Source organism: Haemorhous mexicanus, chromosome Z (genome assembly GCF_027477595.1).
Source record: "Haemorhous mexicanus isolate bHaeMex1 chromosome Z, bHaeMex1.pri, whole genome shotgun sequence".
NCBI lineage: Eukaryota > Metazoa > Chordata > Aves > Passeriformes > Fringillidae > Haemorhous > Haemorhous mexicanus.
The window spans coordinates 79,962,708-79,986,009 of record NC_082381.1 but is presented as its reverse complement, the minus strand read 5'-3'; the positions used below and the strand labels follow the sequence as shown (position 1 = coordinate 79,986,009).

At 56.0% G+C, this 23,302-nt stretch overlaps 2 protein-coding genes across 2 annotated transcripts; one reads left to right on the top strand and one right to left on the bottom strand.

The window, feature by feature from the left end:
* Positions 1 to 1,743: 1,743 nt before the first annotated feature.
* Positions 1,744 to 7,021, top strand: LOC132341766 (gamma-secretase subunit Aph-1b-like). The gene is made up of 7 exons (XM_059873791.1): positions 1,744 to 1,970; positions 3,420 to 3,590; positions 4,667 to 4,740; positions 4,912 to 5,034; positions 5,388 to 5,515; positions 5,748 to 5,871; positions 6,093 to 7,021. The coding sequence occupies exons 1-7, from the start codon at positions 1,858 to 1,860 to the stop codon at positions 6,128 to 6,130; spliced, it is 771 nt and encodes a 256-aa protein (XP_059729774.1). The 5' UTR covers positions 1,744 to 1,857; the 3' UTR covers positions 6,131 to 7,021.
* Positions 7,022 to 7,728: 707 nt separating this feature from the next.
* Positions 7,729 to 22,946, bottom strand: LOC132341765 (carbonic anhydrase 9-like). Its single transcript, XM_059873790.1, has 12 exons — positions 22,776 to 22,946; positions 15,877 to 15,900; positions 14,551 to 14,721; positions 12,388 to 12,530; positions 11,656 to 11,748; positions 11,337 to 11,403; positions 11,010 to 11,167; positions 10,711 to 10,846; positions 8,595 to 8,618; positions 8,388 to 8,414; positions 8,160 to 8,253; positions 7,729 to 8,016 (listed from the first exon to the last, which is right to left on the bottom strand). The coding sequence occupies exons 1-12, from the start codon at positions 22,894 to 22,896 to the stop codon at positions 7,953 to 7,955; spliced, it is 1,122 nt and encodes a 373-aa protein (XP_059729773.1). The 5' UTR covers positions 22,897 to 22,946; the 3' UTR covers positions 7,729 to 7,952.
* Between the last annotated feature and the right edge of the window lie 356 nt (positions 22,947 to 23,302).

Here is a 23,302-nt window from a genome sequence, read left to right as displayed (position 1 = left end):
TCCTGAGACCCTTGTAGACAATACTACAGCGCCCCTCTTCCCCTCTATCACCTGTATCAGCCAAGTCATCTCATGATGCAGATATTCCTGGCACACTTCTATCCGTTTGGCTGTGTCCATCTTGGCCTGGTCATAGTGCTGCAGTCTGAGCTGGATGGCCAGCAGAGCCAGAAAGAACAGAAGTCTTGGAGCCAAGGCCTTGTGGATGGAGAGGGAGTTTATCAGGTTTGGCTGGGAGGCAGCAGGGGGCTGGGAACACCCAGGATGTCCCCAAAGCCTCTCTGAGCACCTGCCACCATTGAGAGCTCTAAGCTCCTCTTCCAGCCCAAGCACAGTTCTGTGGCCTGTCCTGCCCTGAGGCACTTGCATTTTTTCTCATTAGAAACACCCTGGGCATTGTCCCCATCCCTGTTTAGCCCCGCATTCCTCTGCATGCACGCTCACTGGTCACCAGAATCCAGGTGTGATGGGGCTGGTGATGTCTCTGGTGACACCTCGTGCTGCGACCCATCCTCCCTGATGTCGCAGTCACCAGAGACGCATCTCCCAGCTGGCAAGCCCCAGCCTTCACCTCCAGCCCTCAGTGGGTCCTGGCCATCCTCACCAAGCTCCCTGAGGCTCCCTCAGCCAAGCAGGCAGAACCCTGGGGCTGTAACTGTAAGTAACACAGGGGTTGTAAGTGGATGTCCCCCGCTTGCAGAGTGAGATGTGACTTTCTCTGGGCCAGGTGGGCTGTTTTGCCAAGAAGTTATGAAATCTTAGGCTGGGACAAAACTATTCCCCTCTCTCCTCCTCTGGGATCCCTTGTGCTGAGGGCATGACTTGGCCTTGTAAACCCTGGTAATCAAGCCAAATATCAGTCCCTGGAACAAGTGGAAAAGATCCTGTCATTCCCACTTCCAGCTACCAACTTGCTGGCTACAAGGGCAAGCCCATGAGCTGGTGGGGATATGCTGGGACCCATCTCACTGCTCCCCTGGGGTTTCCCAGGTTCAGGAGAGCTCTCTGTACTCCACGTTGGAGAGCTCTGCTGTGATTTGTGCCTCTTACAAACAGGGCCTGTTTTTCATGATGCAACAAAAGCCTTTCCAGACCCCTCAAAAGCCTTCTCTGACCCTGCTGCATGTGTGCCAAGACTGGCATGGGCACAGTGTTTCTGCTGGGTCAGCAGAACTCTACACCCAGCGCTCCTGTCCAAAGTCTTCCTGGAGGCAGGAAGGGTGTGTGTTGGGGTGTGGGTGTCTGTGGGAAGCGCCCTGAAGTGCCTTTCCGTGTCAATCTCGTTGAAATGGGGCTGGACTGGAGGTCCCAAGCGGAGGGAGCACAGAAGAACGGAGGGTGGGACAGCCTGTACACCTCGCCCAGCCGCTGCTCTTGGGGAGCCGCGCAGGGCCCCACTCTCGGGGTGGCCGTGGGGACGAGGCCAAGCTCCCCTGGGCGCAGGCTGCGACCCCACGGGATCACGGGGAGGAACCCACGGGAGGGATCCACAGGGACCATCGAGTCCAGCTCCTGCTCCTGCACAGGCCCCCCCGAGGCTCACGCCGTGCGCCGGAGAGCCTTCACCAGAGGCTTCTTGAGCTCTGCCAGGGCGATGCTGCGACCCCTTCCCTGGTGAGGCCGTCCCGGTGCCCGACCCCCCTCCCCGGGCCTTTCCCGGCATCCAACACCTGCCGAAACTGACGGGCCTGGGCCCGCCCCGCGGACCCGCCCCGGGACGCTGCTTCCGGCGGCGGCGGCGCGCGCACGTGTGACGTCATCGGCCCCGGAAGGGCGGCGGAGGGGGAAGGGGCCGCGGGGCCCGTCCGGTCCGAGCTCCGGGTCCGACCGCGGTCCCGTGTCCCCTCTCCCGCCGAAATGACGCTCGCCGTATTCTTCGGGTGCACCTTCATCGCCTTCGGGCCCGCCTTCGGCCTTTTCATCTTCACCATCGCCCGCGACCCGCTCCGCATTATTATCCTCATCGCCGGGTCAGTCAGCGCTGGGGGCTCTGGTGCTGCCGGGCTGCGGGACCAGGATCGGCTCCGGGAGCGGCGCGCGCGTGGCGGGGCGCTGGGACCAGCTCCGGTGCTGCTAGCAGACCCATCGTGGCGGGGGCACTGATTCTGCTGCTGGTGCTAGTCCCAGTTCGGATGTAATGGGCTGCTGGTCCCAGTGCCTCAGCACGATCACTGTAGTCGCGACAGGGGAGCTGGTACCAGTGGCGGTGCTGGTACGGTATGGGCGTGACAGGAGTGCTGGTACCAGTATGGGTGTGACAGGGTGGTGGTGGCATCAGGGGTGTGATTGGCATGTGACTGGTGCTGGCTGAGGCACTGTCGTGGCTGCAGCAGGCACGCCAGTGCTCACGCTGGTGCTGTTGTGGGCTCACTGGAGTCACCAGTACCCGTTCTGGTGCTGATGTGGGCTCACTGGTGTCACCAGTACCCGTTCTGGTGCTGATGTGGGCTCACTGGTGTCACCAGTACCCGTTCTGGTGCTGTTGTGGGCTCACTGGTGTCACCAGTACCCGTTCTGGTGCTGATGTGGGCTCACTGGTGTCACCAGTGTCCGTTCTGGTGCTGTTGTGGGCTCACTGGTGTCACCAGTACCCGTTCTGGTGCTGTTGTGGGCTCACTGGTGTCACCAGCACCCGTTCTGGTGCTGTTGTGGGCTCACTGGTGTCACCAGCACCCGTTCTGGTGCTGTTGTGGGCTCACTGGTGTCACCAGTACCCGTTCTGGTGCTGTTGTGGGCTCACTGGTGTCACCAGTACCCGTTCTGGTGCTTTTGTGGGCTCACTGGTGTCACCAGTACCCGTTCTGGTGCTGTTGTGGGCTCACTGGAGTCACCAGTACCCATTCTGGTGCTGTTGTTGGCTCACTGGAATCACCAGTACCCATTCTGGTGCTGTTGTGGGCTCACTGGAGTCACCAGTACCCGTTCTGGTGCTGTTGTGGGCTCACTGGAGTCACCAGTACCTGTGCTGGTGCTGTTGCTTGCACGACAGGAGCACCAGTGTTGTTTGTCTTACTGTCACAGCACATCGTAGACACGAGAGCTCATACAAAACCAGTGGAATGTTGGTAATGGCACTGGTGCGTGTGTGCAGCTGGGAAACTGTTACCAGGGCCACTGTGGGACCAGAAGGATGTGGTACCGGAACTGGTACTGGCATGGATATGAGCATGGCAGAGGTGCTGGTACTGCTGTGGGCACAACAGGGGCACTGTTGCCAGTTCTGGTGACCAGTGGGGCAGATGTGCAGGCACAGCACAGCAGTGATACCCATCCAGGCACCACCTGCCCAGCACTGGTACCAGAACGGCACTGGTGCTGGTTGGAGAGTGGGCAAGGCTGGGGCACAGCTGCCAGTGCCAGTCCCAGCATGGCAGGGGCTCTGGCACAGCCCTGGTGCCAGCAAGCTCTGTCTCTTGCAGGGCTTTCTTCTGGCTGGTGTCACTGCTGCTCTCATCCCTCATCTGGTTTATCGCAGTGAAAGCCAGCGACCCCCAAGATGAGCGGCTGCAGAAGGGGCTCCTGATTTTTGGGGTGATGTTCTCTGTGCTGCTGCAGGAGGCCTTCCGCTTCCTTTACTACAAGCTCCTCAGGTAATGGCATCTCCCCCACTGAGCCAGCGCTGCTGGATGCTCTTCCCAGCTGTGGTGGTGCCAGGTTTTGTCTGTGAGCTGCTGGACTGGGGGGAGTGCCAAGTGTGGTGGGAAGCTGCCTCAGTGCTTTCCCTGAGCATGTGGGTGGCACCTGTTTCAGTGTATTGACCTTAGTGAGTCTCAGGTGGTGGGGCAGAGCAGCTCTAAGGTCTGTAGGATCTGGTGCCCTGATTGAGCAGCCCAGGTCACAGTCTCAGAGCAGCCTGGGCAGCTTCCAGCCTTCTGTTGTCTTGGAGCACAGGGGTTTTTGCTGCTGGGGGAGCACGTACTGACCTGTGGATGGATGGACACTGTGCTGGGGCTGGGCAGGCAGGCACAGGAAGGTGTCCTTCATACTCCCCAGTCTTCCTGGGAGAATGCAGTGGGGGAGCCGTGTTAGCAGGCTCCCTGCGGTAGGGCACTGCCGGAGGCGGGCAGGCAGAGGGTAGCAGAGCTCCACGGAGCAGCCTCTGACATAAAACCACTGTGTTTCCTTTGCCTTGCGGATCTCCGGTCCCAAGCACTGCTGTCCTGCCTAGGCTGAGGACCTGCCTGGCATCCTCCTCACCTGTCACACCTCTAGCTGGTACAAATTATGAAGTCTCTCCTCTCACAGTTTCTCTCCCCATTGAATTTTTCTAACTCTTCGAGCTCTTCCTGCACCTCCTCCATTGTTAGAAGACCCAACGTCTTCTTTAGGTGCAGAGATCAGGTACAGCCTCCCACGCCTGCAGTGGGGCTGCTTTCCATGTGGGGGTGCTGCTTGCCTTACACTCAACGTCCTGCTCACACCAGCCCTGCTCTGCCGGGCTGGCTGGCACCCGCATTCCTCTGTGGAAAATCTTTCTTTGTGGCCTCACGTGATTTTCACATGCCTGGTTTGTCTGGTGGTACAGTCACACGGACAGTCTCCGTGGTGGGTGTTGCATGGGAAGGGGGAGGTTGCCAGGAAGGTGGCATGGTGCAGAGTGAACACTGCACCATACCTCAGGAGGTGGCTTGGCTGTGCTGGACTCCAGTGTGCTCTCACTCCACAGGAAGGCCATTGAGGGGCTGGTGGCCCTCAGTGAGGACGGCTGCTCCCCCATTTCCATTCAGCAAATGGCATATGGTGAGTGCTGTGCAAAGTAGAGCACCCTGACCGTGGGGCAGGGGGCAAGGCTGGGCAGGGCTGAGGATGGTGCTGGCAGTAAAGGGAGATTTCTCATGCCAAAGCCTGCTCAGAGGTGTGTGGGGTGACCCTTGGGAGGTTCCGGGTTCAACAGTGTCCCTGTCCTGGCAGTGGCTGGCGTGGGCTTTGGTCTCATGAGCGGCGCCTTCTCCATGATCAATCTCCTGGCAGACGCGTTAGGGCCTGGCACTGTGGGCATCCATGGGGATTCACAGCTGTATTTCCTGACCTCAGGTGAGTAACTGGCACCCTTTGCTCACATCTCTGGCCCACCTCAGATGCAGTAGATGAGTTGCTGGAGTTTTCCCTTTTATGTTGTCTTGTCCACGCTGCACCCTCACCTACCTGAGACCCTTATAGTCCCCTGTCACATATCTCTGTGGCAAGCCCTTCTTGCTGTTTCCTGTGGCCCTTCCTGCTCTTCTTTTCATGTCTACCACACGTGGAGTGGAGTGATCCAGCACCTCGCAGTCCAGCCAGGCTGTTCCTCTACCCTCCCTTTACTGATTCATCTCCATCCCTTCCCCAAGTCTGCTGGCTAGGTCATGTGGGTGATTCCCTGTTGATACCTCTTCTTCTCCCTGCAGCTTTTATGACCATGGTGCTGATTTTCCTTCACACCTTCTGGGGGATCCTCTTCTTTCATGGCTGCGAGCACCGGCGCTGGTGGGAGATCGCAGCAGTCGTTATCATGCATCTCACTGTTTCGGGGTTGGTGAGTAACTGGGAGCAGGGCTCTTTGCTGGGACCTATATTCAGAGTACTGGTCCCTGTGCTGGGAGAAAATAGCCTTTGGCACTAGTAAAGGAGCTGGCCCTTCACAAACCAAATCCTGGGGTTGGTGCCGCCTGTCCCACTCCATTCACTGAGGTGATGACACTGCCACACATCCTGTCCCTGTCCTCTCCTGCCTGCTCACCCTTCTCTTCTCATGCCTCTCTCTGCAGTCATTTTGCAACCCCCTGTACGTGGGCAGCCTGGTGCCCTCCTACTTGCTGATGGCTGCTGCCGCTGCCTGGGCTTACCTACTCTCGGGGGGATCTGCGCAGAACCTGCGGCGCTTCCTGCTCTGTAAGTGCTGCTCCAGAGAGGGGATGGGGGACATTTTGGGTCTCATGGCGTGCCAGGACGGTGAGAGGTTGTCCCAGTGTCTCAAGCAAGGGCATCATCCCCTTGTCTCCCAGATAGAGGAGGAGGTGGTTTTTGAGGCCATCGTGAGCATGTTGCCTCTCCTGAGGGAAGTGGGGTAGAGTTTGATGAAAACTCACTGTTTCTCTTGTTGGTTCCTGCAGGTTTACGGAGCGGAGCCAGCCCCCAGCCAGAATCCTGAGGCCCTGCAGGATGTTCCAGTCCCCAGTCACCCCTCCCCTCCCCTCCTATCCTGGCGGCAGGATCGGCCATCACCTTCTTTGCAATATCTTTTCTCCTGGACTGGGGGACCCTGGCCAGCCCTGGTGGGGCAGGCACTGGGGTCCAGCTGTGGCAGCCAGACGACCAGTGTGGCTGAGACTGGCTCACTCCAACACCCCTTTGGGAGTCCCCATAAAACACCTCTGTTTTGGGGGACCCAACTTTGCTGGCCCTGCTGTGAGCTCAGTCCCAGTTAGCCTGCCTGTGACTGCCGGAGGCTTGAGCCCAAAGAAACCCATCGCTTCTCCCCCCGCTGCCACAGATGTGCTGCCCCCCATGCCAGGGCAGGGGGTCCGCATTGCCTCCTCGCTGCAGGGTGGAGGAAGGGGCTTTGCAAAGTGCTGCCGTGCCCTGGGTTGTGGCTGACTGCTGTAGTGCTCCTTTCTCCACCTCTCTGCCCAGTCCTGCTGCCCCAGGAGCCGCAGCCCTGGCAGGGCCGAGCTGGCATCCTGGTGCAGCAGGATGGTGCTGGGGAACCCGTGGGTACTGACACCATGCAGGATGGGAGGAGGAGAGGGAGAAAGACAGTATCTTTATGGGAGTATGGGAGAAAGGACCCAGTGGGCGTGGAGGGTGGTGGAGGGCTTGGGAGGAGATGCAATGCCACAGCTGTTGCCGGCACAGATTTGGGAGGGGGTTCAAGGGACCATTCCAATGGATCATTGCCCTCTCCTGTTCTTGGGGATTTTCAGGCGGGTACCAGCCCTGGTTCTGTGCCACAGGGCTGGGAGGGAGAAACTGCCATTGGGCTGAAAAGGCAGTTTTATCCACAGTGGGCTTTTATACCAATAAAATTAAGTACCACAGACAAGCGGGGTTCTGTGTGGCCAGCAGCACTGCCCTCGTGGGGAGAGTACGAGCAGTGGTAACAGTGGCTTGTGGTGGTATGGCTGGAGGGGGTTAGTCTGGCAGTTGCAGACCCTGTTTGCATGCAGGCCTTGCTTCTCCTCTGTCCGTCGTAACAGTGGCTGAGCTCTAATTTTACCGCTTTGGGGTGGAGGCTGCTGTGGGCTGGAGATCGGCAGGTTCCTCTCCTCTGCCAGACAAGGCCATTTTATTTCGGTTTTGTCACGGCCGTAAAGCTCCCTGGGACTTGGCTCCAGCTCCACAGGAGCCATCATGAAAGGTGGGAGGTAGCCATGGATCAAGGGTTGTCCTGGCTAATCTAGCTGTGATAAAGCCAGAGGTGAGCTGGGTGGGGGCTGTCCAGCAAGCAAGCAGTGGCTCTGCCACCTTCAGCTCTGCCTTTCTTCAGCCTTACCAAGCCACAGCTATGTTTTTCCAATGCTTTGCACAAATAAGAGGAGGAAGAAGTCCCAGAGTGATGGAGGGCAGGGCTGGGCTGTAGAAGAAGCCTTGTGCTGCTTACTCTGGAGCTCTGCCCGGTGCACAGAGGCTGACGCTGACTTTGCCGGTTGGGAAGGGGTCCCTGCCCACCCCTCTCCACTGTGGTTCCTGCTGAACCAGGGTGCTCTTCCCTGCCCCACAGCTTCCCACAAATGCAGCAGAGATAGCTGGTATCATGGGAGGATTTTACTTTTTTTTTAAGAGTTTTTACCTTTTTTATAACAAAAATATCTATTGAGGCCAAATGGTGCCCCCCAGACAAACAGTCCATGTGGGCAGCCCGTGCAGCCAAGGTGTGCTGGAGCACTGGTCTCCCTTGATCTGGGGTGGAAGTGAGGGGAGGTGGGGTGACAGGCTGAGCCAGTGGGGCTGGGACTGCCTCAGAGGTGTGGAGTTTACGCAGTGTTCTCAGTGCTGGCTGCCGTGTAGATGACCTTGGATTTGGTCGGTGAGTCCAGCCTGGTGGGGAAAGAAAGAGGGGGGGACTTTAGACCAAGTGGGAGGTCTTGTTTCCTGAAATCACCATTAAACTCTCTTCTTGTGGGGGCCCTGAACCCATCCTGTCCCCAGGCACTGTCCTCCTGTGTCTCCCCATTACTCACCGTGTGTTCTGGCTGCGGTGCTTATAGATGTACAGCAGGAAGGCCAGTGCTGTGACAGCAAAGAGCACCCCGAAGAGCACAGCCAGCACATCTCCTGCAAGCCAAGCACAGTCATGTTACACTGGGGGTCCCCTGCAACTACTGGCTGAGTGAGAGGAGGCAAGGAGCAGGCTGGTAGCCCAGGGGGAGAGGGGACACAAAGGACCAGCCTTGGCTGAGCACGCTTACCTGCATGAAATGAGCTGGAGTGTCCTTCTGAAAAGGAGACAAAGAGTGGAAGATGAGAACCAGCAGCGTGGATGCTTGAGCAGCCCTACAAACCCACTGTGGCTTCCTGCCCCCAACTCAGCATGTGTCTTGCACAAGACCCCAATTCCCAGGCAGGTACACTCCATGCCCCCACTTTCCCCTGCTTTGTGCCAGCCCCTCTCCTACCTGCTGTTGCTGAGTCATCGCTACCTGTAAAGAGAGACAACACAGTCAGGGGGTTGCCTTTGAAGTATTTGGGGAGGGAAGTCTCAAGCCCAAAGGCCTTTGGGTTCCACTTCCAAAGTAGGGCTGCTTACAAGCCTCCCATGAGCAGGGGAGAGCTGCCTGCCACATCCCCAGCAGCTCACAGCATCTTGCTGCAGGAAGCCTGGCCCTGACACCCTGCCAGAAGCAGAAGAAAAGGGGAGAAAAAAGGATCCCTGAACCACAGCCCACACCTGAGCCTCGCTGAGCCCAGCCAGAAACTCCCCCCACTGTTGTTGCTACAGCCAAGGAAGCAGGCAGGGCACGGAGCACTGCAGCACCCTATGACTGCACACTAGATCCCAGAGAGGCAGCTGGGCAGAACCCAGCAGGGAGCAGCCATGGGGACAGCTGCCTGCAGTGAGACGGTCAGCAGCTCCCAGGGAGGAGGCAGCCACACATTGCAGGTAGGGCACCTGGCCTGGGGATGTCTTGGTGGCCCTACATGCTGGGAGGGAGCTGTGCTGGACAAATGTTTGCCCAGCATGAAAGCATGGCTTTTAAAGAGAGGCATTATCATCTGTACATGGCTCTGGTATGGCGCACAGAGTGGCACTATCTATGGGCTCTATCTAGCTACATGGCTGCTGCAGGAAAGCTGCCACCTCCACCCAGCAGCTGGGGACAGGAGTGGTTATCCCGAGCTGGAGGTGACTGGCAAAAAGATCAACAAGCAATGCCACAGAAGGTGCAGCTGCAAGCAAAACAAGATGTGACGCCACAGAACTCCATCTCAATGCCCAGCAGCCCCAAGGGCTAAAGCAGGCAATTAGCACTGACATGGGGAGAAACCCCCAACAATCCTGTGCATGCAAGGCAGGGGACCAGTAACCTCATCCAAGAGTACTGGGAAATTCTCCTGGCACTTCTGGAACAAGACCTTTGTCTTTTTGTTACAGTGGCGTTTTTTGTATAGAAATAGCAAATAATGAAAAAAAAAAAAATGTAGAGCTGGTCAACACCCCCTTGCCCCAGTGCTGGGAGGCTTTGGAACAGCTTCTGCAAGAAAGTAGTAAAAGAAAGGCTTGGAGGTAAATGGAAAATATGATAAAGTATCTAAGAGGTTTACCAAAGATAGAGCATGCCAGCCTAACCCGATATCCTTCTTTGATAAGTGATATTCTAGACAAAGAAAATGCGGTAGATTTTATCTCTCCCATTTTCAGTGAAGCATTTGGTGCAGTGCCACATGGGAAACTGCTAGCCAGGCTGAAGACCACAGTGATTAAAAGCCTAGAGCCATTAGCAAGCAGGCTGCAGGTGGAATGGTGAGGGAAGTGCCTTGCACCACATTGTGTGGTTATTGAGGCATTGCCCAGAGGCCTGGGACCAGCCCTGTGCTGTTCTTATTAGTCACCTTCACAGAAGGTGTAGGAAATGCCATCAGAACAGAAAAGGAACAGGATGTTGAACAGAAAACCCCATGACCTCAGGGAGCAGCAATGGGCAAAAACTCAGTGATGCAGAGCAATAGTCACAACTGATGATTAATAGTGATTTCTACTCATGCCTAGAAATCACCAATGCAAGAAAGGCCTTCAAGGAGAAATGAAGGGTGGACATTCAGGGACCCCTCAGGCAGGGGACTGTGTGCCTGGCCAGGATGGCTGTGAGGCCATGCTGACAGAACACAGCCTTCAGGAGGGGGCCTTCAGCACTGCCCGTCCTGCAGGATTTGGGGGAGGGGTTCACTGTGAGCTCGTACCTCTGGCAGCTCCCACTAAATTTATCTATTGCATTTAGGATTGAAGAAACTAGCTGGAGTGCGAGGACCTGCCTCTTTGCTCTTGACCATGCATCCTCTAGTTCTGCTAATGTTACGTCAGCAAGACTAAGGATAAAATAAGTTTCTATAAACCAGTCTTCCCCAGGCAGGGTGAAGGAAGTGTAGAAATGGGGGAGAGCAGGACCCTTAAGACAATTGCTGCCACATGTCTCTTGCCAGGCAGGTCTAACTCATGTGGTGTTTCAGTAGGATACACAAATCACTGCATCCCTGCTGCTGGGAGCAGCCTGAGCACACTCAGTTGCTCCTTACCAGGAATGTGTTTCACTGGAGGGGTGGTCTGGAAACTCGCCAGCACCCGTCGCCCGTGCAGGTTCTGCACAGGACGGTAGTTGTTCTGCAAAAGCTCGTCCTCAGGGCTTCTCAGGGTTGAAACCAGCATTGACATCTGGAAGGAGAACAGTGTTAGCAAAATAGCCTATAATCTACGTGGGAATAACATCCTTCTTTTGGGAGCAGTTGAGCTACAGAGCCCTGGCACAGGGCACCCACACCAGCTTACAGGGAGAGGCAGGGAAAGACCCAATGCAGAGCTCATTGCCCTGACAGACCTGGTGATGAGAGAGCAGCATGGTCTGGTTGAAGATTGTCCACTTGACTGTCTGGTAGCAGGGAGGGGTGGTCAGAGAGCCATTATAGTGGAAGTAGAATTTCAGGTTGGCAGGCAGCAGACCTGCGATGTTGAATCCTGGCACAAAGGTTTCTTGTCCTGGGAGAGGAAACATAATGGGAGTGAGACTGGTACAAACCCCTTGGAGGACAACAGCATGAAGGGCAGCGTGGCGCTGCATGCTTGGCAGCTTTGCTCTGCTGAGCAGCTGGTTTCTCTGCTGGGCTGCAGCCCCTGACACAGAGTACAAGGTGGGACAGGGCCTTACCTACTTCTTGGATTTCATACAGATGCTTAAGTATTTCGTGGTAGTATTGGTTCTCCCCATGCCCAACCTGCAACACAGAGACATCAAGGTAACAGCAAGGCCATGGGACAAAGGGAGACAAGACAGTGATGGCAGCAGAGAGGTACTGCTCCTTGAGAGAGGCACCCTATCCCAGTGACCCCTTCATTCTTATCAGGGCTGATCTACCTTTTCTCTCCCCTTCTTCCAAAGTACATTTGCACCTCTGTCAGTCCCAAAAACTGTGTCCAACTCTGCCCACCCCAATCCCATCCTCCCCCTGCTGATCCATGAAACTCACCTCTAGAAAGGCTCCCAGTACAGCAAGACCATCTGGGTGAACCATTGCCTCTGTAATGCTGTCATACTTGGTATTGTAGTGGACCACATGGATCTGGAAGGGAAAATTGCAATCCCAATGCTCAATGGATGCCACTGAGAGATGCTCACTCCCACAAGGCTACAGCCTGCTGACAGAAGGGCTGTGAGACATTTACAGGTGAGATGAGTACCACTGCAGGGAAGGGAAAATGCTGGTGGTGCAAAGCAGCCAGCATGAAGCTCTGCCTTCAGGAACTTCCCTGCTCAGGAACAGCAAATCAGCACTCTGAACTGTGTAACGGGCTAATACTGCAGAGCCAGGCTCAGTTTGAGGACAGCAGCTAGAGAAGGAGGGATAAAACCAGATGGGAGCAGAGCAAGAGGACAGTGTGTACAGAGTAAACAGTCCCTGTAGCTCCCAAAGCAGGCTCACAGCCTCCAGAAAAGCTGGCTTCCACAGCCTGGGGACTGCCACAGCTCCTGCTCCATCAGCCCAGGACCAGGCTTCTGCGTGAGTCTGGCTCAGCACCAAAGTGTGGCCTGCTACACTGAACTCCACTGCTGCAGAGCTGCCCAGGATCCTGGCCAGGAGTTACAGCCCACATTCAGTGACAGCCAGAGCCATGGGCAAGGAGCACGACAGCATTCCAGTGCCTTCTGTGCCCAGCACCATGAGGGAAAAGGTGCATCCAGCACCGTGAGGGCTCCTCACCTCGGCAGCAAAGCGGCGCCCGTTGACGGTGTGCTCGGAGCCGGGTCCGGACGGGGAGCCCCAGTGCAGGTGCAGCTGTGCAGCTCGGTACTGCTGGGCATAGCCACCCGTGAGGGCCAGGGAGTTGGGCAGCTCAAGGACAACTGCAGAGGCAGAAGGAAGAGGTCAGTAATACGACATAAAGCCCAGTCCATTCCACAGGTACGCAAAGGAGGTGTCTCAAGGGAAACAGTCTCTCTGGGCTTCTAGAAGTGGGTGACAACAGAAAACCTTGCTTTCCATTTGTCATGAGGCTGTGGGCAAGCCTGCCAATGTGGCAGGGTTCAGCTTCTGACCTAAGGTTGTAGGATACTGCAGTAAATATGTCAGCTTCAAAAAGAACTGCTGTGAAAATGCTGGAAAGTGAAGAGCCCCTCCACAAAGACTCCTGGGGCCAGCTCCAAGACAAATGTTATCCAACAATTTATTCAGTAAGTGAGAATAATATAAAGAGACCATGAACAAAATTCATAGAGAAGGATACTGGCAGTGTGGTGAATATCTGTGAAAGCAGGGCAAGGGGACAGAGAGCTGCAACTCTTGGCAAGCTGGGACCTTTCAAATAAAGCAGCCTGCAAGTGTATGACAGCACTGGAGCTAGCGGCATAGAAGCATTAAATATTTTGAAAGTACTTAGAGCTAAAATTTTTGCCTCTTTGGATACCATAGATTCATACTTTATTTTTTCTTTTTAATGTAAGGTCTTTTCCTTTTTCCTTTATTAAATGGGGTGTCCCTTAGTAACATCACCAGTAGGGCACAGATTTGGGATTAACCACGTAACAGGGCTGTGATGAGTCACTGGCCATCTCAAGTTCCTTGCCACTGGGTTCAGAGATAGAAAACTCAAATACAGGAAATGAGAAACTGTTCCCTCCCTATGAGTTTATCTGCTTTTACGCTTCTTTTGTATAGGTAAACCATTGTCTTTTTTCTCCTAACTACCTGATTCATTTTCAGGCCCTCAAAAGAGCTTATATAACATATACACTTGGTTTCCAAAATGAGTAACTGTACAAATATCTAACTAGGCTTGCAACTTTTTATTTATTTATGGGTTTTCATAAAGCAGACCAGTGGTTGCCACAATAAAAAAGGCGTCTTAAAAGCCTTGTGAGAATGTACTTCCCCTCTCCCCAATGAAAATGCTCTCACTGCTTTTCTAAACACCAAGCAACACCAGATGCCAGGGTGTCTAAAATAGCAACTACTGAGCTCAACTAGTTTAACTCTGCAGGCACTTCAGGGCAGGAGGCCACAATATAGAGCTCTGTGCATGCAGCATGCAGCACGCAGCTGATCTGACCATACACAGCAAGCCTGACCTGTCAAGTTTGTTGTATACACAGGTCAGCTCCATCTCGTTGGCTACCAGGGCAAGGAGGTGCCTTATCACACCATCAGCAAGTCCTTAAGTCCCTTTCTCCATAACCCTTTCTTAGCTCAGGGGCTGGCAAACATCAGCGTGCACAAAACATTCCGTCTCCTCCAAGAAAAAGCTGGTAACAACCAGGTCCAACCATCCTCAGCCATGGAAAGATGTGGTTTTCCTCCATATCTGGAATACCAAGGCTGATACTAAAATAACATGAATACGTTGCGTCCAAGAAGTTGTTTACAAAAACCATTCTAATATTGGAGAAGGGAAAACAAAAGCCTACGAAAATTTGTTAAGATTTGATATAGAATCCTTAAGTACAAAGTAAGGTGGTCAATGTTATGCCCTAAAAGACAGGTGTAAGTAGCCTAAAGTCTAAGCCACACCCAGAGAATGATGAGACCCTTGAAAGTGAAATGCAGGCAAGGAACCAGCGGCTGAAAATGCACATCAGAAATATCAGGGACACATTTTTAAAGAAAGCGTGGAGTTAACAAATTTCTGGAGCCAGCTCCCAAAGGCCCTGGGCACCTTGGGGCTTCTCACCTTGTCCAGGAAAAAAAATGGACCCATAAAATTTCTACAGCCTGTTGCTTCCCTTTTGGCCTAGGAAGCAGGGTTGCAGCCTGCAAGACAATCTGCTTCCCAGACCCCAGGAGAAGGGCATCAGAGAAGCCCAGTCCTGCTGGGAGAGTCTGAGCATCCTCTCCTTGTGCTTCAGCCCCTGCAGTTGCCTCTGCCCCCACCTGTGTGCCCATTGTTCTTCAGCTTGAGCAGCTCGTTGGCAGGCAGGCTGTAGCCAGAGAGCTGTATGGGCCGCAGGTCAGGGCTGAAGATGGCCTGAGCTGTGTCAACATTGATGGGTGACTGCTTGGTGCCCCCACACTCCGCGTACTCCGTACTCCAGTGCTTCAGGTCTGGTGTGAGAAGGAAGGAAGGGACTGTCAGCAAGATCTTCAGAGTGAGGAGACCTCCATAAAGAAGGGGTGTTGGGGAAGGGGACTTGCACTGGCCAGAGAAGTAGCCATGCACGTAAGTTTAGCTTCCATGAAATTAGCTTGGGAGCAGCCTTATGCCAACATGTGACTGAACGCAGCTGTATCAGGAAAGGTCTCAGAGCATGGTGAGCTGCCAGGAAAATCTATTTTTGGGGTGTTTAGGAAGAGTGCAAGAAGATCATTTACAAGTGGATTTGGCAAGCTGAGGAGCTGCTGCCCTGCAGCTCATCCCACTCTGGCTGCCTTGGACAGCCTGGCCTCTGGCAGGTATCACCCCCGGTGCTGCTAGAGCAAGGTACCACAGTGCTCCTGGGCTCTGTGGCAAAGGGCCAGCTGACACTCCTGGGCTGGCTGCTGAAATGGCCACCTCTTCCCAGTGCCACAGCTGGGATAAGCATGGCTGATGCCTCAGAAACCTCCCTCTGCACTGCAGAGGGCAGCTTCTAGCGTGTCATGGGTCAGCACAAACCCAGGCTTGTCCCCAGACCAGCCTCTTGCAGGATCCCTGTAAATATGGAGCTGGGTGTTAGCAGCTGAGCCAAACCCCAGAGTGACGGGGCGGCAAGTAGTAAAGGGTCTATCTGTCATAGCACTGTGGTGGTGCCCACCATGGGTGCTGTGGAGAACCCCCCAGGCCTTGCTGGAAGGGCAGGGCCAGGCAGGATGGGGAGGGAGGGTGACAGAGGGCAGAGGTGAAGACAAGCTAATCTCTGGGCTGGTCAAAGTCCCAGCATGGGCTGCAAGTCCAGCCTGGGGAGAGCAGCCTTCTCCCCCACTTGGCAGAGGGTCGGGGAGCTCTCATTCGGGGAGGAGCCCTTCCCTGAGGGTCATCCCCCACACCCACGGGGCCGGGAAAGCCCTCATTGGAGCTGCTGCTTCCTGGTGAAATCAGATCAACCTCTGGCTGTTCAGCCCATCCATGCCTGAGTACGGGCACTGTGTCAGGGTCAGGCAGAAGGGAAGGGTGAGTCGTGGAGTGTGCACGGAAGCCTTGTAATAATTAACCACAGCTGGCTCAGTTCCAGGATCTGCTGGGTAGTAGGAAAAAAGCAGAAGTAACTGCAGGGTATTTACCTTCATAGCTCCAGTGGCTGTGGCCTTGAAAAAAAAAGAAAAGAAAGAACCACATGAATGGAAGGGAAAGGTTGTCAGCAAACACACCTCTGTCAGGCAGCAGGTCTCTGGGCTCCCAGTGCCTTCCATCCCCCTCCCCGCCTTTGCTTTCCCCCTTCTCCCTCTGTCCCAGCAAAGGGCATGTTCCCAGAGGGTGTTGCCTCCTCGGAGCACGTGTAGGTCCCTTGCAGTTGTCAGTCAGAGGGAAAACCCCAGGGCTGACATTTTGTTGTCATCCTTAAAAAAGAAAAATCAGAGACAACAGCTTCCATTACCAAGCAGCTGTACCAGCAGCTGCTCCAGAGCAGCCAAACCTCCCACTGCCCAAAGACAAGGCACTTCACAAGTGCAGCTCTCGCACTCCACGAGGAGTTTGGGCAGAAGGATGCACTGCACCATGCAGACACCCTCCTCCCACCTGGGAAAGCTGCCCTGGGACTGACAGCAGAGGAAGGAAACAAGCATCAAAACCTTCTCTTTACATCAGCAAGTGCCCCTGCAGTGGGGATGGACTTTCACAGGAAAATGTGCCAGGCCAAATTCTCAGCTCTTGTCCCCAGTTTTAGTTCATGTGACCACCCAAATGCCCACACAGAACTTCATAGGGTCCTACCATGCAAAACCCTTTCCTTTGGAAAAGCAGGAGGGAGGATGGGGCATCCCATGCCAGGACCTCTGTATTTCTTGTGTCACCCGTGGGTCTAACTGTGACCACAGCAGGGCAAGATGTGACCTGAGCTTCCCACAGCTGGTGCCTTACCAGGTCTCTAGATTTAATGTGCAGATCTAGAGGGGAAAAAGCCCTCCTGGGAAGGATCTGAGAGTGCCCAGTACTTAAAAGGCTGGCCTCACACTGATACTCTCCTCCACGGCTGCCAGCAATGCCTGGATTCTTGGCACATCACTGGAGCTAGCCTTAGAAGTGCACCAGAACCTCTTCTCAGATGCCCCTGACCAAACACCTTAGCTATTACCAGCCCTTCTAAACAACCAGCTCCAGGCAAACAGATGTGGGGCTCAAATTTGCCACAAGCAGGAAAATATGGCCCAAAAGGATAACGTGCCTGCTCTGGCTGGCACAACAGGTAATTCATAGGCTCCTCCTCTGATTTGTCCTTACCAGCAAGCTTGTCAGTGCAGACAGGCTGTTGGCACTTCCCAGCCTGCAAGTGCAGGAGTGGAGTGTGCCAGGATGGGACAGGTTTGGGGCAAAGGGGGTCATTCATACAGCAGCAATGACATGGAGGGGCGTTTGTGAGGTACAGTTGAGCCCAAATATCATCTCTGTCCCTTGGTGGGGCCATTTGGTGGGGGTCTGCCAGCCTGGCCAGGATGCAGGAGGGTCTCAGCAGGAGCTGCTCCGTCCCCCATCCCTGCTGCTGACAAGAGCTATCGACATGCGGCTGCTATTAATAGGAGTGGATTCCAGCTCAGGGGTGAGAAATGAGGAGGCAAGCTTTCCCAGGCCCAGATGTCCCATGCAAGGCCCTAAGCCCAGCAGGATCCTGCCCTGCACTCAGCGAGGATCCAGGCATGGACACTGATGGGGCTCTTGGTGCATCTGCTGCTCAGGAGAGAGGGTGACCACAGCCAGGCTGGGCTGGAAAGGGCTGGAGGGTGTTCAGGGGCACTGTGTGTTGCAGAGTTGGGAAGACATCTTGGGGCTCTGTCCTGTGTGACTGGTGACTCACTTGTGTCACCAGTCTGATGCTCAGGAGCAATGCTTAGGAATCTCTTTGGTATTCCCAAAGGCTTAGGAAGAAGGAGCAGCAAGCAGAGGACAGGACAACCTCCACTGCGTGCACCAGGACATGTGTGCCGAGGGATAGACTGCAGTGCCCTCTCCATGTCTGTTTGCATGGCTCTGCCCAGGGATGCACATGGCTGTGCTACAGCAAACTGAGATTCATTTACTCTGCCCACCTTGCTCGCACAAAGGATACCTGCTACCCAGATACCAACTTTGCACAAAATCCGGAGAACATGGACCCTTCTCCTGAAACACTGTATATCTTCTCTCACACTGCTCCCACTCTCCTACCCCTCCTGGCACTACCTGCACAAAGAAACACTCACACTGGGGCAGTCCTGGCACAGGCAAGCACAGCACCCCAGGGCTGGCACATGGTTCACTGCACATGCCTCTACTGGCACAGCCTGCCCCTACACCCCACTTTTTGCTCACCTCCAGGGACTCTGCCTGGACAGAAAGCAGCTCAAACATCGTATCATAAATTGAGCAATACCCCCGTGCTGACACCTGCCCTGTTGTGTCAGCACTGTACCAATTGCCTCAGGTTCCCACATCTCCCAGCACATGCCTATTCCCACAGCTGAGGGGGCTCTGGACCCTCCTCACAGCCTCCTGTCAGCTCATCTCGGCAGCTTTGGACGCCCCAAAGGCTGTAGCTGCACCCAGGAGCCAGTTCAACCCACCCCAACACAACAGACTTCCCCAGGGATGTCTCAGCATCAAAACCAAAAGGATCCATCAGCTCTTATCCACCCACTGAAGACCCCTTGAGTGTGTTTTCCCATCCCTTGGATCTAGGTGCAGTGATGGCACAGCCAGGCCACCCCTTCAAGCAGGCATCTCTCAAGCGTAGCTGTGCAGGGTTGGGCCCCCCTGGCACACGCACCGAGCGCTGCAGGAGAGCGCCGAGGCGAGCCCTGGGTCAGGCTCTCAGCATCAGCCCCTGCCTCGGCACGGCCCGGAGGAGCCCCGCACCAACTACTCCGATCCCTTCCACCTGGGGGCATTTGCAATCTCGCATCCCTTTACCGTGAACATTAACCCACTGCCCTGCCCAAGTGACGATTTGCATAATTCAGTCAGCCTCCACACCTCCCGCCGGAGCACGTCTTCTCCTTCGAAAAGCCGTGGGATGCCAGGTCTCCCTCCTGCTGGGCTGCTGCCGCTCACCACAAAAGACTGCTACACCTCGGCAGCGGGTGCTGCAGCTTTTTGCATGCCCTGCCTTTCCTCTGAGCACCAGCTGGCCCGACAGGGACTGCAGAGGACTCCCAAAAACGTGGGGGCATACAGCCCTGGTGATGCGATGCGCGCAGAGGGAGATAACGTGCAAGAAGAGAGTTCCTTGCAGGGGCTCCAGGAGGAGAACACAGTAGGATCTGCCTGCCCTTGCAGGCAAAAACGCCTCCGTCTCAGCCGCCCAGAGCCCGCCGGTTCACCTGAGTGCCGCCTGCCGCCCGGCTTTCCCCAGCGGCCCGCGATCCAGCCAAGTTTCCCACGAGCTTCCACCCTTCACACCCTCCCTTTGTGCTTTCTCCTGCTGTTCCTTCTCCCACTCAGCCCTCCCATTCTGGGATACAGGCTTTGCTGCAAGTGCCAGCTCCCTTCCCTCCTTGACATCCAACACCATCCAACAACATTTTCCCGCCGAGTTCAGGCAGACGCTGCCATTACCAGCGTGCTGCTCCGCATGTCCTGCAGTCCGGGAGGAAGGGTAAGAGCAACTTTTGGCAGAGTGAGGAGCCAGCTCAACCACTGGCTGCTGTGAGTTCCACATAGAAAAGGCACTGATGCAGCAAGCTGCACCCAGGAGACCTCACCAAGGGCACACTGGGGTGGACTGTGCACCCAAAGGACTCAGGATCATTTGCACAGACCAGGAGGCAACCTGCAGCAGAGACAAACAATAAGGAAGGAGACCAGGGGTTTGCCCTATGGGTCTGCACCTCCCATCCTGACTTTTTCATATTTTAGGGTCTATGCAGTCTGAGGCTGCTGCAATGCACCTTGTAACACTGAAACACGTGCTGCTCACAGCATGGATGCTGCCTGACAGCAGCACAGCCACTCGTGCTATCTGCTCACCTTGTACTCTAGAAGCTCAATGGCTTGTGTGTGGCTCGCAGGACATGGAGCTCACTTCTAGCTCTTCCATCCTGCTCTCTTATCAGCTGGGCACACTGTGCCTTGTGCTCAGCCGCAGGGAGTGCTGGCATCCTGCCAGAGCCTCCTCTTCCCATTGAGACCCAATCCTGAGCAACACCTGGCTCAAAGCACCATGGGATGAGTTCAGCTCACAGATGCCAGACCAGGACCACCTTGCTGTCCAGGCTGCGAAGGGATCAGTGGAGCTCATGGCCCAGAAGAGAGGGGTAAGTGGGGTGCTATTCCTGAGGGTCAGCAGGCCAGGAGGTACCAGGCCATGCAGAGATGCACAGAGTGCACATCCCAAAGTAGGGACCAGCCACAGCAGCCAGGTCCCAGCCTACAAAACACATCCAAATATCACGTCCCTTGAAAGGAGTGACCTGACTGCGGAACCTGGACTGTGCCATTGTGCTCATGCTGCCCAAAGCCAGCTCTCCAGTCTGTGGCAAACAGGGCACAGGCATAGGGTCTGGGCATGGGCGTGCATGACTCAAGCATCCTTCTGCCACGCCCCACAGGAAGTGTCTCTATGGGGGGGCTGTGCCATCCCAGCCCCATCTTCTCCCTGGTTTCTCCATTCAGACCCACCCCCGTGCAGCAGCACCCTTGTACTTTCAGCCCAGGACACCACCCCATGTGCTGCCCATGGAGGCACTGATCTCTCCCAGGCCTGACTGCACTAAAGCCCCTTTGTGTTTATAAACTCTGACCCACTGTAAGCCTTTGGGATCAGGCTTTAATCTGCCACTGGCAGCACAGGTCTCTGCAGGGATTGTTCTTTGTTCTCCTGGTGGAGGACTGCTTGGGCTGTGGAGCCCAAGACTGTGCCAGCTCCCCCCAGGAGGGGCAAGAGTTTGATTGGAGGAAAGCATAGGACAGGCATTACTCCGGGGCATGTTCCTGCTCTTTTCAAACCCAGCTGCCCCAGCAAATGTTGGGGGAAACAGGAAACAATCAGAGTGCTTCAGAGAAAGGGCCATCCCAACCAAAGGGATAAAAATGGGGAAATCCCAGAGGATAGATCAGTGCTTGGAGCTGGGGAGAGAGATGAATAAGAAGTATTAAGCAAGAAAAATAGGTTCACTTAGAGAAAAAGGACATTGGAGAATGAGCAAGAAGCGGACACTGACAGCAAGACACATCTGAATAAGAGGGAAACAGGGAGAGGGAGATACTGCTTCCCAAAGACACACTCAGCATGGGACTCAGGTCTCTGGGCAAGCCAGAGTCTTCTCAGGAACAGCCCCATGGCAAATCCCTGAGCACGCGCTGAGTCCATGGGCTGGGAAGCCACCAGTCCTACCTCACGCACTAGCCTCGAGGAAGAGGGAACCAGCTCACCACCCAGCAGAGGTGCTGAGACACGCAGGTCCTGGCAGCTGGCAGGAACCTTGGAGGGTTCCAGCCATGACCTGCTTCTCACGGGATTCCATCCAGACTTTCAGCCTCTTAACACTGGTATAGCAGGGGCTAACTTGCCTGTTCCCTACTGACCTCCTGACCACCTCCTTTCCCCTTTCCCATCCCAGTCCTTCCACCCAGCCATCCCAAGCCTCATGCGGTGTCCAGCCCCTTGGCCAGCGCAGCACACCGGTATGCTGAACGCCCAACACCCTCCCACCCTGTGGCCTGGGTTACTTAATCTCTGTGGCAAGAACCGTCTGCATCCCCATCTCTGTCCAGGGCCCAGCCCAGCAAGAGCAGCTCTAGTAAGAAAAGTGATTCATTGGAATAACAAAAGAAGCCCCTGGCACAAAACAATTCCTGGTCCTTACCACAGGGCAGCTGTCCTGGCACAGGTCAGGACAACTCCTTACCAGAGGCAAAACCAAAGGACGCTCTACGAGGCTGAGCCCGGAAACAAACGTGTGGGCAAAGCGGGGACAAGGAGCATGAACAGGGACAACCACGTCCCCGTGCAGCACACAGACCCAGAAGAGCAAATCCACAGCACTCCCCCAAAATCCCTGCAGGGCGCTGGCAGTGCCGTAGCCTCCAATCAGGAAAGGGACCAAGACCAAAGACCCAGGACTTTTTCCCTGAACCTGTAACTCTGAAAGCCCCCGCAACACCAGCAAGACATCTCATGGGGAGGAGGAGGAGCACACAACCCTGCAGCCCTGCGTTCTGTCACGTCCCCCGTCCCCCATCGTCAGACCCCCTCCAGCTCTGCAGCAGGGCCAGACCCTGTTCTTAGTGGGCCGCGGGGGGACAGGGTGGGCGCAGGGCAGCCCAGCCGACATTCTGCAGGGTAAAGGAGACCGGCGGAGCTCACCACGCCGGGTGCAGGGCTGGAACCTCGGGGCGGTCCCCGGGAGCAAGCAGGGTGTGCTTGGTGCACAGCCCTTGTAGCCCCATCTCAGGAAGCTCTGAGCCCCTCAGTCTGATGCGAGACGGACTTAGCGAGGGAAAAGGGCTGCGGACAAAGCGAGGGCCCAGCCCCTGGGCAGGGGTCGGGCCAGTGGAGCCGCACGGGAGTTGGCGGGAGCAGGGACAAAGGCAGGGACGTGCTGGGGGGTGCAGCGCCCGCAGCTGGGCGATGCTGTGGGAAGGCATCTCCACAGGGGTGTCTCATCCTGGGGCGCACCTGGAGCCCTAAAACGGGTGCAGCAGGAGGTGCAGCAGCCCCTCCACCCCCAAACCAAGCAAGGGGAGAACTCCCTGGCACTGGGGATACGTCTCCACAAAGCATCAGACATCCCAAATGCCAGCACCCCCTGCACTGGGGCGCTCCACTCATCAAAGACCCCCAGCCCAGCAAGGGAGGGAACCCTGTACATCAGGGCACCCCATGTATCAGAGACCCCAAACTCAGTATTGGGGCGCTGCACGCATCAGGGTGCTGAGGCACTGGCGACCCAAACTAAGCTCCGAGGCGCCTCGTGCACGGGGACCCCAAAGGCAGCAGTGGGGTACCCCACGCCTCTTGGAGCCCAGCGCACCGAGGGACCCCGCTCACCTTTCCCCGCGGAATGTGGGGTCTCTTCGCCTCCGTGTTGCTGGTCGGAGCCGGCACGGCCCAGGGCGGGCAGGAGCAGGAGCGGGAGCAGGAGCGAGACCCGCAGCGCGGCGCGGTTCATCTCCGGCAAGTGCGCGGGTGCGGGACGGCGGCTCCGTGCCTGCCCGCCCGCCCGCCCGGCCGCACGTAAGTGAGAGCGGGCGGGGAGGAGGAGGCGGCTCTGACTCACGCCTCCGTTACCTTTTATAGGGGCTGGAGCCAAAGTCTGCCGCCGCACGGTCCAGGCAGGTGAGCCGCCCGGCGCGGGACTCGATCCCGGGACTCCCCCCGGGGGTGCCCCTATCCCACCCAAGTCCCCCGCCGGAACACGCAGTGGAGCCGGGACGGGGGAGCCCAGTCGGCTCCTCAGTCCCTTCAGCTATGGGTGTTCCCTCTCCTCACTGATGGTTCAAGGACCCCTCACGGGTGGGGGTCCCTCTTCCCAGCAGTTGGTGAAAGACCCCTCAGCCATTGTGTGTCCCCTCTCC

What these genes read in the sequence shown, in the direction of transcription:
- LOC132341766 (XM_059873791.1), top strand. Translation starts at nt 1,858, where the DNA reads ATGACGCTCGCCGTATTCTTCGGGTGCACCTTCATCGCCTTCGGGCCC. An exon ending in CTTTACTACAAGCTCCTCAG is followed by an intron (nt 3,591 to 4,666) that starts GTAATGGCATCT and finishes CTCACTCCACAG; the next exon opens with GAAGGCCATTGAGGGGCTGG. An exon ending in ATCTCACTGTTTCGGGGTTG is followed by an intron (nt 5,516 to 5,747) that starts GTGAGTAACTGG and finishes CTCTCTCTGCAG; the next exon opens with TCATTTTGCAACCCCCTGTA.
- LOC132341765 (XM_059873790.1), bottom strand. Translation starts at nt 22,896, where the DNA reads ATGAACCGCGCCGCGCTGCGGGTCTCGCTCCTGCTCCCGCTCCTGCTC. An exon ending in CAGCCACTGGAGCTATGAAG is followed by an intron (nt 14,722 to 15,876) that starts GTAAATACCCTG and finishes TTCTCACACCAG; the next exon opens with ACCTGAAGCACTGGAGTACG. An exon ending in GGCGCCGCTTTGCTGCCGAG is followed by an intron (nt 11,749 to 12,387) that starts GTGAGGAGCCCT and finishes TTTCCCTTCCAG; the next exon opens with ATCCATGTGGTCCACTACAA.